The sequence below is a fragment of the Mustela putorius genome, unplaced genomic scaffold (assembly GCF_011764305.1).
Source record: "Mustela putorius furo isolate JIRA1106 unplaced genomic scaffold, ASM1176430v1.1 tig00000174_pilon_pilon_pilon, whole genome shotgun sequence".
Lineage (NCBI taxonomy): Eukaryota > Metazoa > Chordata > Mammalia > Carnivora > Mustelidae > Mustela > Mustela putorius.
In genome coordinates, this window is record NW_025421304.1 from 418,393 (window position 1) to 436,441 (window position 18,049).

General features: G+C 41.0%; 1 protein-coding gene across 1 annotated transcript; it reads left to right on the top strand.

Moving 5' to 3' along the window:
* The first annotated feature begins 3,988 nt into the window (after positions 1-3,988).
* LOC123391019 lies at positions 3,989-16,511 on the top strand. Its single transcript, XM_045076513.1, has 3 exons — positions 3,989-4,052; positions 5,385-5,699; positions 16,183-16,511. The coding sequence occupies exons 1-3, from the start codon at positions 3,989-3,991 to the stop codon at positions 16,416-16,418; spliced, it is 615 nt and encodes a 204-aa protein (XP_044932448.1). The 3' UTR covers positions 16,419-16,511.
* Positions 16,512-18,049: the final 1,538 nt, after the last annotated feature.

Here is an 18,049-nt window from a genome sequence, read left to right on the forward strand (position 1 = left end):
ACGCTCTTCCAATTGAGCCAGCCAGGTGTACAATATTGGAATACTAGAATATAAAATCCTTTACTCAAATCCTGTTTGTGTAAAGGACTTTAACCATGTTGTTTACCTTTGTCTAAGAGAATTCCTAATGGAAAAAAGAGATGAATGTAATGAGATATAGGAAAGGTTTTCTCATCACTCATTATTCAGCATGAAATTTTAAAAGAAAAAAAGAATTTGTGGATAGTCTTCCTTCAGACTCCATCTTCTATGCCTGCACAAGATTAATGCCAGTCTGAAGCCCTGTGAGTATGACGAATAGTTGAAAGCATAGCTGTCAAAAAACAGGAAGAGATAAGAATATGATTCCTAATAATTAGTTCCTCCCAAAACGGAAAACATACAGGCCACAATATTTGACCAGAATGGAAGAAACCATAACAACAGGATAGCCGTCAAATATCTGAATTTTAACTTAGTGCTCCCTATTGATTAACATGGGTTAGGGAACTAAGTCCTTAATGTACATATTATTTAATGTGAAAATGCACACAATTGAAAAACCTGTGAATGGCATGTTGTATTGGAAGTTTTATAAACCATTATGCATGTATATATTCAAATGCTAGAGGGGTCATTACTAAACATAGAACTCAAGGAGCTTAAATAAGCAAAAACAAGTCTAAAATTTGAGTAGAGAAAGGCATTCTTAGTTATGCAGAAATAAATGAAAAAAGTCGACAAACTGAAATAGAAAATTTGATTATTTGACAAAAAAGTAGACATTTTAGTCACTTGTGTGGGGAAATAAGGATGATAGATGAGCAATACTGTGCAATTGAAATGACTACATATTTTAAAGGACTTTATCTTTCTGGGTTATGACAATGTTCTGAGATTTGTGGTGTATGGTTGTACAACTTTGTGAAGATACCAAAAACTACTGAACAGTATACTTTAAAAGGGTGAATATAATAGTATATGAATTTTATTGCAAAGTAAAATACTATAGATATTTTTATACCATATGTGAAAATCTGGACAAAGTATGGGGATTTTTATAAAGAAATTGAACTGACATCAGAATTGACTAGAGCAGGGTGCCTCTGCCTTGGTTCAGGTCATGATCTCAGGGTCCTGGAATCGAGCCCCACATGGGGCTCTCTGCTCAGCAGGGAGCCTGCTTCCCCACTGCACCCCACCCCTGCCTCTCTGCCCAATTGTGATCTCGGTCTGTCAAATCAATAAATCTATATATCTATCTTTTAAAAAATTGACTAAGGCAGAGGTGTAAAATCTTTTTTTTTTAATTTTTAAAGATTTTATTTATTTATATGACAGAGATCACAGGTAGGCAGATAGGAGGAAGCAGGCTCCCTCCTGAGCAGAGAGCCCGATGCGGGGCTCTATCCCAGGACCCTGGGATCAAGACCTGAGCTGAAGGGAGAGGCTTTAACTCACTGAGCCACCCAGGCGCCCCAGTGCTTATATAATTTTATCATGTATATAAGTTTCTTATAGCCACCACAATATACAAAACTGTTTAATCACCACAAGGCTACCTTGATGCTATCACTTTATTTTTTTTTAAGATTTTATTTATTTATTTGACAGAGATCACAAGTAGGCAGAGAGGAAGTCAGAGAGAGAGAAGCAGGCTCCGTGCTGAGCATAAAGCCTGATGCAGGGCTCGAATCCAGATCCCTGGGATCATGACCTGAGCCAAAGGCGGAGGCTTTAACCCACTGAGCCACCCAGGCCCCCCGATGCTACCACTTTATAACCTTGCAAACAACTTCCCACATCCTTAAGCCCTGGTGACTATTAATCTGTTCACCATTTCGATAATTTTTTAAATTTCAAGAATGCCATATAAATGGAGTCATACAATATATAGACTCTTGTGACTGGCTTTTTTTTTTTCCCTCAGCATAATTGCCTTGAAATCCATCTGAGTTGTTGCATATACCAATGGTTGAGTAGTATTCCATGATGTAACTATGCCACAATTTTTTTTGTTTTTTATTTGTGTGTGTTTTTTTTTTAAAGATTTTATTTATTTATTTGACAGAGATCACAAGTAGACGGAGAGGCAGGCAGAGAGAGAGAGAGAGAGAGGGGAAGCAGGCTCCCTGCCGAGCAGAGGACCCAGGACCCTGAGATCATAACCTGAGCCGAAGGCAGCGGCTTAACCCACTGAGCCACCCAGGTGCCCTTATTTGTGTTTTTTTTTTTAATGTGCCACAATTTTAAAAACTATTTCTCCATTCAAGGATATATGAATTATTTCCAAGTTTTGGCTATAACGAATAAAGCTAATATGAACATTCATGTACAGACTTTATGTAAACACAGTTTTCAGTTCTCTGGGATAAATGCAAAGTAGTTCCATTGCTAAGTCATATGGTAAGTGCATTTTGAGATTTATAAGAAACTGCTGAACTATTTTCAAGAGTGGATGTGTTGTATTATTATATTATATATACTGCAATACATAGGTGATCTAGTTCTCCACATCCTCACCCCCCTCTGCTGTTGTCACAATATTTTAGCCATCCTGCCCCTGAAGTAAAGTAACCTTGCAATAACAAATCTTATTATTATTATTATTTTTTTTGCCTAGTACAGTTTTCTTGTTCCTGCTCTCTTCTGACTATAAAATCTCTTGCTTTGTATGGCTCTTTGGAACTCCTTTTTACCTACTAGATTGAGTGCTACCCAATTAAGGAATGTGGAATAAAGCCAGGGAGATCTTTAAGTTTTGCCCAATTGAATTTTAATATAGCAGAGGTCTCTAGATGCCTGGCATCTCACCCTGGGATGATTTAGCACAGATAAGGCAGATAAGGAGATGGTTGGGATATATAGATCCTGGTTTGGTTGGTTTATATGTAAAAGACATGCTTCTTGCTAAGTAAGCCCTTTGCTAGCTCTAAGAATTGATCGGCCTGGGAGGGAATCTCTCTCCAGGACTGTAAGGCTCCCAAATGCCCAAACATCAGGAATACAGAAAATAAGAAAACATACTTAATGCAACTGGGCTTGTGGTAAATAGATGCCAAAGAGACACAGACAGAATCTAAGAAAACACAGAACTCATATATACAATAGAATCATACTCATCAATAAAAAGGAGTTAGCTATCGATAGGTGCAATATCTTGGCTGGAACTTAAGGGCATCGTGCTTGATGAAAAAAAAAGCCAATATCAAAAGGCACACCTTGTGTGGTTCTATTCGACATCTTCAAAATGACCAAACTATAGTGACAGGGAGCAGGTGAGTAGCTGCCAGGGGACAGGGACATGGATGGGTTGAATAGGTGTGGCTATTAAGGGGTAGCAGATGGGGCTCATCTGAGGTTATGGAACTGACTGTGGTGGTGGTTCCGGGAATCTGTACATGAGGTCAGTATGCCCCACACAGCACACACAGACACATGTGAGCATATGTACAAACTGATGAAAATGGAGTATGGTGTGTAGCCTGGTTAACAGTATTATACAGAATCAGTTTCCTAGTTTTGATATTGTATCACAGTATATGTCACTGGGGGGAAGCAGGGAGAAAGGTTCAGGACTGAACATACTACTTTTGCAACTTCCTGTGAGTTTATAATCATAAGAGATTAAAACTTAATCATAATTTAAAAAGTAAAAAATATAAGTAAAGATGTAAAGATGTAAGAGTCAATACCAATCCCAGACCAACCTAAGAGTCTTATTTTTGTTCTATGTTTCATTTTCTTGTACAAATACCTTTTTCTCCCAATTTTCAGACTTGCAGAGCCGCTCTGGCCTCAGCCTTTCCATCCCCACAAAGGCGTCTTGGGTGTGGGGGCTGGGGCTCCTGCTCCCAGGCATAGCCATCACCGGGGAGCTGAAGACTGTCAAGACTGTTGCCATGTGCACAGCCTCCCCTCTGGATGGCCTTGTCAGGGGGTCCTTGCAGGCCCCACGGTTTCGCGGTGGACGCAGGGACTTACACAGCCTGTGGGCTAACCCGTGCGCATGCGCAGTGCTCTGACTGGGCTGGGTGGGCGTTACCTGTGTGACGTCTACTTGGACAAGGAGAGTAAACAGAAAATAGCTTCATTTTTGTCTCTCATTGTCACTTTAAATATGCTCAGTGGAGCTAGATCTTCCCTGATCCCGCAGTAAAATTTATTTAAAGATCATGATTTTTTTTTTAATCACTTCTACCTACTACAAATGGTTTCAACTCAGTAATAAAAATGTCCAGTCTTTATGGCTGAGTGAAAATTAAGACGCCTTCTTCTGCTTCAATCTGTTTGCAGTTTATGGTAAATTGCTTTTTCCAAAAATGAGTGCAACTATATTTTTGGTCCCACTTGGTCTTCCAGACACTTGCCACTTTTCCCCATCAGGAAGTGGAGACAGTTTCCCCTTTCCACTGAAGCTGGGTGGGCCTTATAAATTGCGAGTACAGTGGAAATGATGCTATGTGTTTCTGAGGCTAGGTGTGAAAAGTGATATAGCTTTCAACTGGATCTTTCTTGGGACTTTTTCCTAGAACCTTGAGCTGCAGTGTAAGATGTCTAAGGCTACCACGTTCTTAAGAAGCCCAAATTAGCCCACACAGAAAGACACACGGAGAACCCTAAGATTACATTAAATAAGAGAGATGTCCCACCAGCTCCCAGTGGCTTTTGGAACTCTGCACAATTTTTCAGGTTCAGCTATCATGAAAAATTTGAGCCCGAACTGTCCAGCCAGATTGTTCCAGGATTCCTGACCCAGGGTAATCATGAAAGATAATCAATTATTGCTGTCGTTTGAAACCATTAAACTGGACAGACTGGATATTCAAACAGACAATGATAGATCATATATGACAACAGAATTCTGATCTACAAACTTTGTAGCAACCAACTAGTTTCCAATCAGGAAACCAAACTACAACCTTGGCAGTGATCACCCTACAACATTTAGGCTTTGGACAATGACTGCTAGCTCCTCCCCGCCCCCACCCCTCGCCTCTGTTCTGTGTTCAGGACCAACCAGAAAAAAAAACCAAATTCGATCCCCAAACCAGCCATATAATATGCAATGCTTCTTTATGCCAATAACCTCCAGTGTATTTCTGAAGCCTTCCTTTTTTCTCTCTAAAGTTTTCCTGCTCCCCTGCCTGCCTTTGAGCTCTGCCAAACGCAAGTGATGGTGGCTGTAATACCAGTAATTTGAAACAACCTAAGGATAACAGGACAATTACATAAGTGGCCTGTAGAATTTACAAAATACTGCTGAAGTACACTTCGTGGTTCAATATATATTTGATTGAAAAAGCAGGTTAAGATGATGAAAAATATTCACATAAAGCATATAAGCTTAAATACAGCTACGTCTGAATAGAGTGATTTCAGGCATTTTTTACACCTGATTGCAGAGGGCGGAGACACGTATCTGTTTTTGTGCGTTTGGCTCCAGCCTGCACCACCGGCACGTCTCCTGCTGAGACCGCGAGTTCACCTGCCCGGGTCTCTAGTCTCCGGGAGGGACTACGAGCGCGCCCCCCGGCCTCCGCGGGGGCTTCTGGGAGTTGTGGTCCAGCCGGTAGGCCCCGCGTCCTTTAGCGCGGGGGCACCAGCCGCGGGCCTTCTGGGTCTGCAGCGCGGGTGGGCTGGGTTGGTTCCGGAACGCGGCACATGTAGGTCTCGTGGCGGCCTCGGTGCCCAAGACCTCCAGACGGACGCCCAGAGAGGTGAGTACCCCCGTTTTACGGGTCGAGGGCGGCGGGAATAGCGGTGAGTCCCCGGGTCGTGTGAAGGGGAACCGGGGAAAACCGAACGTTCGGGGCTCGCGGTGTCTGGAGGGAGACATTAGGGGGCTTCTGGGTTCCACTAAGATGCGGCGGATGACTGTGTGTTCCCAAGTTGGTGAGCTGTAATGCATCCTTGGGTTCGGTGGGGCGGGAGGGGGGGCGGCAGAAACCGGGAGCCCTTGGTTAAATCTCTCCAGGCATTTTGGTTTTGGGGGAAGCTGGGTCATGGCAACCCCAGGCTGGTGGGGAGAGGACAGTGAGGTAGGGTACGGCGGCGTGGGGAGGGTCGGGGGTGGAGACTGTCTAGGTCTACCAGTTCTAGGGTGTTTGTGGAAGTGGCTGGATCTGTGCCTTCTGGGGTTTGAGAGATGAGGGAGGAGTTAGTAGTAAGTGGTTGCTCCTGGATGTGGTATGTGGTGGGGAACTTGAGTCTTCTGAGTGAGGCTGTGTTCTGGCATCCCTGGATTTGGAAATGCAGCTTGGACATTGAGGAAAGGCGGCAGAGTCTTGTTTCCCCGCTTTTGTTGTAGATGTTCCTATGAGACCACCTTCACCTCTGACTCAGAGGGCTTTTCCAAAAGTGAGTCAAGAGATGGTTATTAGAAGGATGGGCAGGCTGTTCTGGACACCAGGCTAAACCAGACCCTCCATGGATTGCCAGAGAACTCCCCCACTTTGCATCTAAGAAGTCCTAGAGCTCAAAGAGGTCAGTAGCTTCTTAGAACTCCCAGGTGCCATGGAGTTAAATGACCTTCCCCTGGAGCCTTGGCTCTGGGGATGGCAAAGTCAGGAGTGTCTCATCTGGTAATCACCTGCACAGGTATCTGCAAAAGAGAATTCTCCATACTCTTGGCCAGAAAGGCTATAGGGATGTTGTTTTCACTTTGTTGTCTCAGTGGAAGCTATAGGCCCAGATGTTAAAGGCGGAGTGCCCCAGTTGTGAATTTGGTATCCCAGGTGACCCCTGAGTCACAGCCTGGCTGTATCTCCCCAAAGCCCCTCTGAGTGCAGAGATTGCAAGATACCTGTGTTCTATATTCTTCATGGTCTTGCAGGTGATGTTGGTTCTTGACGCTTTTTTTTTTAAGTTTTTATTTTAATTCCACATAACATACTGTGTTTTATTAATTTCACGTGTACAATATAGTGACCCAACATCTCCATACATCATCCTGCACTCATTAGGACAAATGCAGCCATTAATGTGCATCATCGATTTAACCCATCCCCCTAACCTTCTTCCCTCTGGTAACCATCAGTTTCTACTCTATAATTGAGTTGGTTTCTTGATTTCTCGCTCTCTTTTTGTTTTCCCTTTGCTTGTTTGTTTTGTTTCTTATGTCTACATATGAGTGAAAGCATATGGTATTTCTTTTTCTCTGACTGATTTTATTTTATTTTACTTAGCATTATACTCAGTAGTTCTATCGATGTCATTGCTAGTGGCAAGATTTCATTCTTTTTTATGGCTGAATAATATTCCATTGTGTGTGTGTGATACTGCCTCTTCTTTATCCATTCCTCAAATGATGGACACTTGGGCTGCTCATATCTAGCCTATTGTAAATAGTGCTGCTATAAACATCAGAGAGCATGTATCTGTTTGAATTAGTATTCTTGTGTTCTTTGCATAAATATCCAGTAGTGCGAATGCTGGATCATAAGGTAGTTCTATTTTTATCTTTCTGAAAAACCTCCCTGCTGTTTTCCATAGTGGCGACATCAGGTTGCATTCCTACCAACAGAGCAAGAGGGTTCTTTTTTCTCCATATTCTCACCACACCTGTTGTTGTGTTGTTTTAGCCATTCTGACAGGTGTGAGGTGTTCTCTCATTGTACTGTTCATTTGTATTTCCCTGATGATGAGTGATATTGAGCATCTTTTTATGTGTCTGTTGGCCATCTGTATGTTTTCTTTGGAGAAATAGCTGTTTATGTCTTCTGCCCATTTGTTAATTGGATTATTTGTGTTTGGGGTGTTGAGTTTTATTTAGTTCTTTATAGATTTCTCGGATACTAGCCCTTTATTGGATTTGTTATTTACAAATGTCTTCTCCCATTCTGTAGGTGCCTTTTGGTTTTCTTTGTTTCCTGTGCTGTGCAGAAGCTTCTCATTTTGATATAGTCCCAACAGTTTAATTTTATTTTTGTTTCCCTTGCCTGAGGAGAAAGAAATTGCTATGGCCAATGACAAAGAAGTTACTTCCTGTGCTCTTTTCTAGGATTTTTATGGTTTCAGGTCTCCATTTAGGTCTTTAATCCATTTTGAATTTATTTTTGTGTACGGTGTAAAAAAGTGGTCCAGTGTCATTCTTTTGCATGTTGCTGTCAGTTTTCCCAACACCATTTGTTGAAGAGACCATCCTTTTCCCATTGCATAGTCTTTCCTGCTTCATCAAAGATTAATTGACCATATAATTGTGGGTTTATTTCTGGATTTTCTATTGATGCTTTTATTTTCCTTTTAGGTGAGGTTGGATCTGCACAGGCTGGCTATGAGGATTTATGGCATGTGACTCAATTTCCATTTCTCCCAGCTCCCTATTCTGCCTTCTTTGGACTCTGCTGGCCCAAAGTGATCTGTAAAAAGAGGAGAAAATGGCCCTCAAGTTCCTGGCAGCAAGACACCCAGCGAGTGGGATGTAACCTCTTTTGTTCAGTAGTCCCCGTCCCCAGTCAGGTGACATGTGTTTGTTCACTTCCTTGCAAAGCCCATCAGGACTCTAAGACAAACATGAAACACAGCACAACTTTAAGATACTCCAGAGGAAAGCCCACTCTCCCTCCTCCGTGCACTCACCCTACCCCATGACCACATCAGAACTGTGGCACACCTTAACCTTCCATTAGTTTAGGTCACAATTTAGGTCACAAATGGTCCAGTATCTTTTCCACAAGCCCCAGTGTCTACTTTGGACACTGAGAAGTGCTGTCCTTCCTTGAGGGCTTTGTAGGCCTTGTTAAGGTTTTGGGTTTTTACTGCAATGGATTTTAAAATTTAAATGGCACCAAATTTACAGAAGAACTGCAATAATAGTACAAAGAACACCAGTATTGCCTTTACTCATATTCATCAATTGCCAGGGTTTTTTTGGCCACAGTTACTTTATCATTGTATCTCTATGTATTTATCATTTTCTGAATCATTTGAGGGAAGTTGTAGACATCATGTCTTTCACCTATAATTACTTTGGCACACATCTTCTATATGCAAGAACAGCCCCTTAAATGACCATAGTATAATTTAGAAAATTTAACACTGATTCAGTACTATTGTCTGATCTCCAACCCATAATTAAAATTTGCCAGTTGTCTTAATTACTTTCTTTACGGCTTTTTTCCCCTGTTACCTCTCTTTAGTCTTCTTTATTTTTTATTTTTTTTTTTTTTTAAAGATCTTTTCTTTTTTTTTTTTATTTGACAGACAGAGATCACAAGTAGGCAGAGAGAGAGAGGGAAGCAGGCTCCCCACTGAGCAGAGAGCCTGATGCGGGGCTCTGAGCAGAGAGCCTGATGCAGGGCTCGATCCCAGGACCCTGAGACCATGACCTGAGCCGAAAGCAGTGGCTTCACCCACTGAGCCACTCAAGCACCCTCTTTAGTCTTCTTTAATCTGGAACATTTTCTTTAATGTTTCTCTGCCTTTTTTTTTTTGACTCTCTAATTTCATTTTATTTTTTCAGTGTTCCAACATTCATTTTTTATGCACCACACCCAGTGTTCCACGCAATACATGCCCTCAATACCCACGACCATGCTCACCCATCCCCCCATCTCCCTCCCTTCCAAAATCCTGTTTGTTTCTCAGAGTCCACAGTCTCCCATGGTTCATCTCCCCTTCCTATTTCCCCCATTCACTCTTCCTTTCCTTCTCCTAATGTCCTCCGTGTTACTCCTTATGCTTCGCAAGAAAGTGAAACCATATGATAACTGACTTTCTCTGCTTGACTTATTTCACGCAGCATAATCTCCAGTCTCGCCCATGTTGATACAAAAGTTGGGTATTCATCCTTTTTGGTGGGAGGCATAATATTCCATTGTATATATGGACCACATCTTCTTTATCCATTCGTCTGTTAAAGGGCATCTTGGCTCTTTCCACAGTTTGGCGACTGTGGCCATTACTGCTGTGAACATTGGTTCTTTTTTTTTTTTTTTTTTTTTTTTTAATTTTTTATTTTTGATAAACATATATTTTTATCCCCAGGGGTACAGGTCTGTGAATCACCAGGTTTACACACTTCACAGCACTCACCAAATCACATACCCTCCCCAATGTCCATAATCCCACCCCCTTCTCCCAAACCCCCTGCCCCCGGCAACCCTCAGTTTGTTTTGTGAGATTAAGAGTCACTTATGGTTTGTCTCCCTCCCAATCCCATCTTGTTTCATTTATTCTTCTTCTATCCACTTAAGCCTCCATGTTGTATCACCACTTCTTCATATCAGGGAGATCATATGATAGTTGTCTTTCTCTGCTTGACTTATTTCGCTAAGCATGATACGCTCTAGTGAACATTGGTTCTTGATCTTGGTTTATGATGGGTGCGGGCTCAGCTATTCTATAGAATGTTCCTCAATTAAGATTTATTTGATCATTCTTCTTGATTAGATTTAGGTTTTACACTTTTTGCAGAAATGATGCAGAAGTGATGTGTCCTCAGTGTGTCATTATCGGATAACATATAATATTGATTTGTTTCATTACAAGTGATACTAACTTTGATGACTTAACTAAATTAATGTAGGGTTGGCAGCAGTCAGTTAAGTGTTTGACTTTTGATTTTGGCTCAGGTCATGGTCTCAGTGTCCTGGGATTGAGCCTGCATCGGGCTCCATGTTCCGTGCAGATTCTCCTTGGGAATCTCTTTCTCTCCCTCTCTCTCTGCCCCTCTTTCCACTTGCACTCTCTTTCTCTCAAAATAAAATAAAATAAAATCTTAAAAAAAAATCCAGTGTAGGGCCTACCAGGTTTCTCCACTGTGGAATATTTGGGGTTTGGAACAGAAGAGGCAGACCTCTTAAGCCAGCTGTCACTGTCATGTGGAAGGTATATGGAAGCCTATGAGGACAGTGAAAAGATTACCAGGGCTACCAGGGTTGACGGGAAGTGGTGGGTAGGAAGAGTGCAGAGGATTTTTAGGGCAGTGAAAATACTCTGTATGATACCATAATAGTGGGTACATATCATTATACATTTGTCCAGACCCAGAGAATATACAAAATCAGGAGTGAACATGATATAAATTGTGGACTTTGGCTCATTATGATGTGCCCATGGAGGTTACTCAGTTATACTGCATGTACCTACAGGGGATGTTGAGAATGAAAGAGGCCATGCATGTGTGGAGGCGGGGCTTATATGGAAAATCTTTGTAGTTTCCCCTCAATTTTGCTGTGAACCTTGAACTGCTTAAAATAAAGTCTTAAAAAACCTACATAACATCACATTTACCATCTTACCCGTCTTTAAATGAACAGTATGGTAGGGTTAACTATATGAACATTGTTGTGTAGCTAATCTCTAGAACTTTTTAATCTTTCAACACTGAAACTCTGTACCCATTGAACAGTAACTCCCAATTCCCCCCCACTCCCCACTCAGTCCTTCACTTCTTTAATCACGGTTTCCCTTAAGTCTGTGAGGATGGCTGTATGGCCCTTTTGAAGTCTTTTTCTGATGAATCTGACACCTGGTCATTGTCACAGGCAGTTTCTATTTCCTGCTTTTGCAGGGTGTGGGTCATACTTTCCTGTGAACCTGCATGCCTCATCGTTTGTGATGAAACTGGACATTCTAGGGCGCCTGGGTGGCTCAGTGGGTTAAGCCGCTGCCTTCGGCTCAGGTCATGATCTCAGGGTCCTGGGATCGAGTCCCACATCGGGCTCTCTGCTCAGCAGGGAGCCTGCTTCCCACTCTCTCTCTCTCTGCCAGTCTCTCTACCTACCTGTGATCTCTCTCTGTCAAATAATAAATAAAATTCTTAAAAAAAAAAAAAAAAGAAACTGGACATTCTAGATAATATATTGTAGCAACTCTGGGTACTGGTGTTGTCCCTCAGCCCAGCTAAGCCTCATTATTTGCTTACTCATCTGCAACATGCTCAGACCTATGAGGTCATAGATTTACTTTGTTTCTCAACAAAAAACTACTTTCTAACTTACAAAATGACATATTAAGAGTTCTGGTAGGGGCATCTGGGTGGCTTAGTCAGTTAAGTGGCTCCTTCAGCTCAGGTCATAATCCCAGGGTCATGGGATCAAGTCCCACATTGGGCTCCCTGCTCAGCAGAGAGCCTGCTTCTCCCTCTCCCTCTGCCTGCTGCTCTGCCTACTTGTGCTCTCTATCTCTCTGTCAAATAAATAAATAAAATCTTTTGAAAATAAAATAGAGTTGTGGTAAATTTTTCCTCATGCTGAGGAGTCTAGTTCTTTAATTTAAATTCCAGCTTCTACTGAGAGAGCTGGTTGGCTGGCTCTCTTGCAAGGCTGCTTTTGTGTGCATAGAAAGAACTAGGGGTGCCTGGGTGGCTCAGTTGGTTAAGCGGATGCCTTCAGCTCAAATCATGATCTCAGAGTCCTGGGATCGAGTCCCACATTGGACTCCCTGCTTGGCGAGGAGTCTGCTTTTTCCTCTGCCTGCCATTCCCCTGCTTGTGCTCTTTCTCTCTGTCAAATAAATAAGCAAAATCTTTAAAAAAAAAAAAAAAAGAAAAAGAAAAATTCTTGGAAAGGAAAAGCTACTTGAACAAAAAGGAGTTTAGGAAAGTGGTACTTCAGGCAGCAAATTTACAATAGTGAAATCTTTATAATAATCATAACTGATTAGGAAATTAATAAATGAAGGAGAAAAGATTCTATTCACAAAAGCAGAAAAATATCAAACTCATTTCCTTGAACCTAAGGGGGAAAAAACATGCAAGATCTTTAAGAAGAATGCAATAAACTCCCTGAAGGACAAGAAAATTACCCATTTGTTTTTTAGATTTTAAGAGGTGATTTAAAGTTACAGCTGTATTTAGAACAATGATAAGTTTTTTAAAAAAAGAATATTATGGAAAAATAAATGTTCCAGAAGTCACTGGAAAATGTATATATAAAACACACACACACATACAAACTTTAATTAGTGTCAAAAATATCTCATCTGTAATATATGTAAACATTTAATAAACTCTTGGATTCATCACTCTTTGTGTGTTTTGGATTTTAGATCTGGATTTCTTTTTTTTTAGTGGGCCAGAAGTACAAAGGAACAGTAGAAAAATTATGATAGCCTTTGAGATAGTAATAGTAATACAATCTAGTATGTAAATCAAGAAATGGTAGGCTGTCAGGGATCTTTGGCCCTTTAAGAGTATTTACTTTTTAAAAGGCTTTGTAACCTTTATTATAAATGTTAATGAGGGTAAGGTAATTAAGGAAATTTTGGAAAACTACAAAAGACAGAAATAAAGAAGTTGGGGTGCCTGGATAGCTCAGTCCATTGAATGTCTGTCTTCGGCTCAAGTCACCACCCGAGGGTCCTGGGATCCAGCCCTACATCAGACTTCCTGCTCAGCGGGGAGTCTCTCCCTCTGATATTCCCCCTGCTTGTGCTCTCTGGCTTCCTCTCTGTGTGTCAAATAAATAAAATCTTAAAAAATAAAGAACTCCCAATTCCAACAGTTTTTAATAAAAGAATAAGATATAAAAACTGAAAGACCTCCCATTTCTCCCCAAAGGTAACCATTATAAACAACTTGATATCTCTTTCCAGACCTTTTGCATTTACTTGTAACCCACATGTGTGTATGTATCTGTTTTTTTTTTTAATCTGCAGTCTGCATTTTTTTCTCCGAACATTGTAACACGAACCTCTTTCTAATGTAATCTATAACATTATCTTCTCTTTAAAGAATTTTTAAGACTCTCTGTTATTGTGTAACTTTGCTAACTAGAGTTTTTTAGAATCACTGTAATTTTATAAATTTGTACAAAGATTTTAAGTGAATGTGCATTGCATACAACAAATTATACAAATAATAAGGTAAAGTGTGGAATTTTTATATAATTGCACATTGAAGAAACCACCACCCAAATAAATATAGAATATTTCTGCCACCTTACAAAGTTCCCTTTGTGCCCCGCCCCAGTAAGTTTTTCCATAGGGAACCACTATCTCTGATTAGCTTTGCCTGTTCTAGAAGTTTGTACTCACTTCTTCACTTAGCATAACATCCGTGAGACTTGTCCAACTGAATGTTAACATTCAGTTATTTCATTTCTTAGTGTGTAGTCTGTATTTGTTTAAAAACATTTTGCTTATTAAACATAGTGCCTGTTAAAAGTAATAGATATTGCTGAGTAGAAAAGTTAAACATTTGTAAACATACAGTTTATAAACAGTTGTAAACCTACAACTGAGTAGAAAGTTAAACATGAAATTAATTAGCCAATGTCTAGTTTCCCATCCAATGAATTGATGATCATTTACTTCTATGTATAAAAGTCATACTTTAACCAACTGAGTCACCCAGGCGTCCCTATGTATAAAAGTCATACTTTAAAAAAAAAACTTACAAAAATGCATCTTTATAGACTGGCTACTTTCTTTGTGAAGTTCTATTAAATTTACCTTTGTCAGTATATACAGAGGTGCCTCATTCTTTAGCAGATGCACAGTATTGTATGGTCAGGTGTGAATGTACTTTCTGATGGTTGAAAGCTCTTCATGGCACCTGGGTGGCTCATTGGGTTGGGCCTCTGCCTTTGGCTCACATCATGATCTCAGAGTCCTGGGATGGAGCCCCGAGTCAGGCTCTCTGCTCAGTGGGGAGTCTGCTTCCTCCTCTCTCTCTGCCTACTTGTGATCTCTCTCTCTGTCAAATAAATAAATAATTTTTAAAAAGATTTTTTATTTATTCATTAGACAGAGATCACAAGGAAGCAGAGACTCAGGCAGAGAGGGAAGGGGAAGCAGGCTCCCCGCTGAGCAGAGAGCCCGATGTGGGGTTTGATCCCATGACCCTGGGCTGAAGGATCATGACCTGAGCTGAAGACAGAGGCTTTAACCCACTGACCCACCCAGGTGCCCCAATAAATAAAATCTTAAAAAAAAAAAAAAAAAGAAAAGTCTTCACTGTTACAAATGTCTGCTACAGTAATTATCTCTGCACTCATATCTTCATGCTTTTGTGCAGGTCTTACACATAGAGTTGGAATTGTGGGGCCAAAGGTGTCTTGTACTTTAAAACTTTTTTGTAGTAAATGGAACTTTTTTGTATTGAGGATTAGTTCACACATGATAAGCTTCACATATTTAAAGTGTTAATTTGATATATTTTGAGGTGTTTTTATACACTTGTGAAAAATATCATCTCAATAAGATAAGGTTTCTATCACCCCTAAAAGTTTCCTCATTCACTTTTGAAATCCCTACTTTCTGACCCTCAGGTTGGTGTATGGAAAATTTCTGTCCCTCCACAATTTTGCTGTGAACGTAGAGCTGCTCAATTTGATGGATAAAATGAAATTGTTCCCCCCAAGAAGATTGTACCTGTGTATGTTCCAACAGCATATGAGATCATTTTCTCATAGGCCCTAGTGATACAATTTTTGGATTTTAGAACATTTACTCATCTAATAGTAAAAAAGAGAAATTCAAGAATTCCCAGATTTACCTTTGGAGAATTGCCAATTTATAATCCCAAGGTGAGAGGTTCAGGACACCTTCACAGAGGAGGCCGTATTTGCTGCCCTGTGACTTGATCAGTCTGTGAAGCTATAGTCTTGGAGAGGTTAGAACTGGTACCCCTGGTAAATGGGGCCATGCCTTGTACACAGTAGGTGCTTAATAAATGTTTACTACTTTAAATGTGCTTTAGATAACTGTGCTCTTGCTTAGATAGAGAGTTCAAACATGAAGTCTTGGCTGCTGGGACATCTCTCCTGCCTATAGGAACAAAGGAGCTCCCCCACCCCACCCCAGGAATTCCATCTTGGGTGGTGATGATGACACTTCTGGAAACTTCTTCCAGATATTCCAGGTGGACTTTGGAGAGGCTGAAGAGAGATCCCCCAATAGAGACACTGGGGCTGAAGGGATTTCCCTCATAACAGAGAAGGCAAGATGTAGGAACAGGTAGATGCTGGAGTGATCTCAAATCTGAGGAGAAAGGTGAGAGATAAAGCACACATCAGGCACACATAGTAGGTATTTGGTGCATTTTTGGAAGAAGAAAGAATCTGATTTGGGGGGGGGCATCTGTAAAAATAGAAAAAGAGGAAAAGACATGCCAAGGGAGGGCATGTCAGGTAAAGATAAACAAGGACAAGTGTCACCAGCTGAATGTAACGTGCTCTCTTCCACCATCTTGATAACTAAGATGCTGGTCTGCTTCGGGCAGCCAGGTTCATTTCACACTCCTTTCTTCTTCTCCAGTACTGCCTTCTGAGGGCTCTGCCTTTCCTCCAGAAGAGGAGGAAATGCCCATATTACAGGTGAGTTGGAGTCTGCCTTCTCGCCCTGGTGAAATATCACCCACACACCTCATTTTTAGGCTCGGGAAAGGAGGGCAATATAACACATATAGTATGCTGGCCCTGGGCCAGACATGTATCACTCTACTTCCTGTTTCATTCTTGAATAATTGTCTGAGCATCACTTGTAGGGTATAAAATGGTATATTATACTTTGGAAAGCAGTTTCAGAGTTTCTTATACAATTAAACATACAATTACCATTGAACCATACATTCCACTGTAGGTTTGTTTTATCCAGAAGAAATGAGGTCCACACAAAAATCTGTACGTGAGTGTTTTTTGGCAAAAGATTTATTTATTTATTTATTTATTTGACAGCGAGGTAGAGGGCACAAGTAGGCAGAACGGCAGACAGAGGGAAAGGGAGAAGCAGGCTCTCCACTGAGCAGGGAGCTAGATGCAGGGCTTGATCCCAGGACACTGGGATTGTGACCTGATCTGAAGGCAGACACTTAACTGACTGAGCCACCCTGGTGCCCCAGTGTGACTGTTCACAGAAGCTTTATTCATAATAGCGCCAAACTAAACCCAAATGTCCATCAGCTGCTAAATGAATAAACAAAATATGTTAATCCATATAATTAAGACCGACTTAGTAATAAAAAAGGACAAACTACTAATGCATATAATGACATGAATGAATCTCAAAGACATTATGCTGAGAAGGATAAGCCAAACACAAAAGGGTACCATGGTATGTGATACCATTTACATGAACTTCTAGAACAGGTTAAAAATCTATAGAGACAGCAGACCACTGGTTGTAAGAGCAAGAAGCAGGGGCAGGAATGAACTGGGAGCAGCATAAGGGGGCTTTCTAGAGTGATAGAAATGGTTTATATCATGGTTCAATTACCCAGGGCTATTCTTTTGTCAAGAGTCACTCGTATGCTGAAGATTCACATAATTCATTTTGTGTAAATTTGTACCTAAACTAGAAAAAAAATTGTAAACAGAAACAATAAAAGAACAACTCCCCTCTCAAAAAAAAAAAAAAAAATAGGGGCACCTGGGTGGCTCAGTCATTAAGCGTCTGCCTTCGGCTCAGGTCATGATCCCAGGGTCCTGGGATTGAGCCCTGTATCAGGCTCCCTGCTCAGCGGGAGTCTGAGTGAATCTCAAGCTTATTCTCCCAATTCGTACAATGTGGTGTGGACAGCACCTCTGGAATTGTGTAGCTTTTCATGTACTCTGACTGAAGTTTGAGTCTTCCCATCAAAGAAATTTTAAGGGCTGGAGAGCTTTAAATGTATCTCATATATTTTTTCCATCTTCTACATAATATAATGCAAGCAGGTGCATGGATGTTTGCCCAAATCATGACCCTAGAAACTGCCAGGACTTCTTATAGTTGTCAGGATTCACGGGTACATGTCAGCTGCATTCCTCCATAGGAATGGGTATCAGTGTGGATGACTATGTCTGTCGTTTTAGCAGGTGACATTCAAGGATGTGGCTGTGGACTTTACCCAAGAGTAGTGGGAGCATCTGGACCCTTTCCAGAGACACCTGTACAGAGAAGTGATGTTGGAAAACTACGGGAATCTCATCTCCTTGGGTGAGAACAGCATCTTCCCAAATCCATCTGCTCTCTCAGCACTTCAACCCAAGGGATTAAATCCTAAGGGGACTAGCATTTAGGGTCATATTCCAGATCCCTTATGGCAGAGCATATCAGATTTGAGAGTGCAGAAAAATACCTGATTGTTAGAAATGCCAGTTCCTGTCTAGATTAAAGACAACTAAATGCAATGCTAAAAAATGTC

Bases quoted from the DNA above. Each gene is read 5' to 3' on its own strand.
- LOC123391019 (XM_045076513.1), top strand. From the start codon at position 3,989: ATGCGCAGTGCTCTGACTGGGCTGGGTGGGCGTTACCTGTGTGACGTC. The intron at 4,053-5,384 runs GTAAACAGAAAA...ACCTGATTGCAG, and splicing joins CGTCTACTTGGACAAGGAGA to AGGGCGGAGACACGTATCTG. The intron at 5,700-16,182 runs GTGAGTACCCCC...CTTCTTCTCCAG, and splicing joins CCAGACGGACGCCCAGAGAG to TACTGCCTTCTGAGGGCTCT.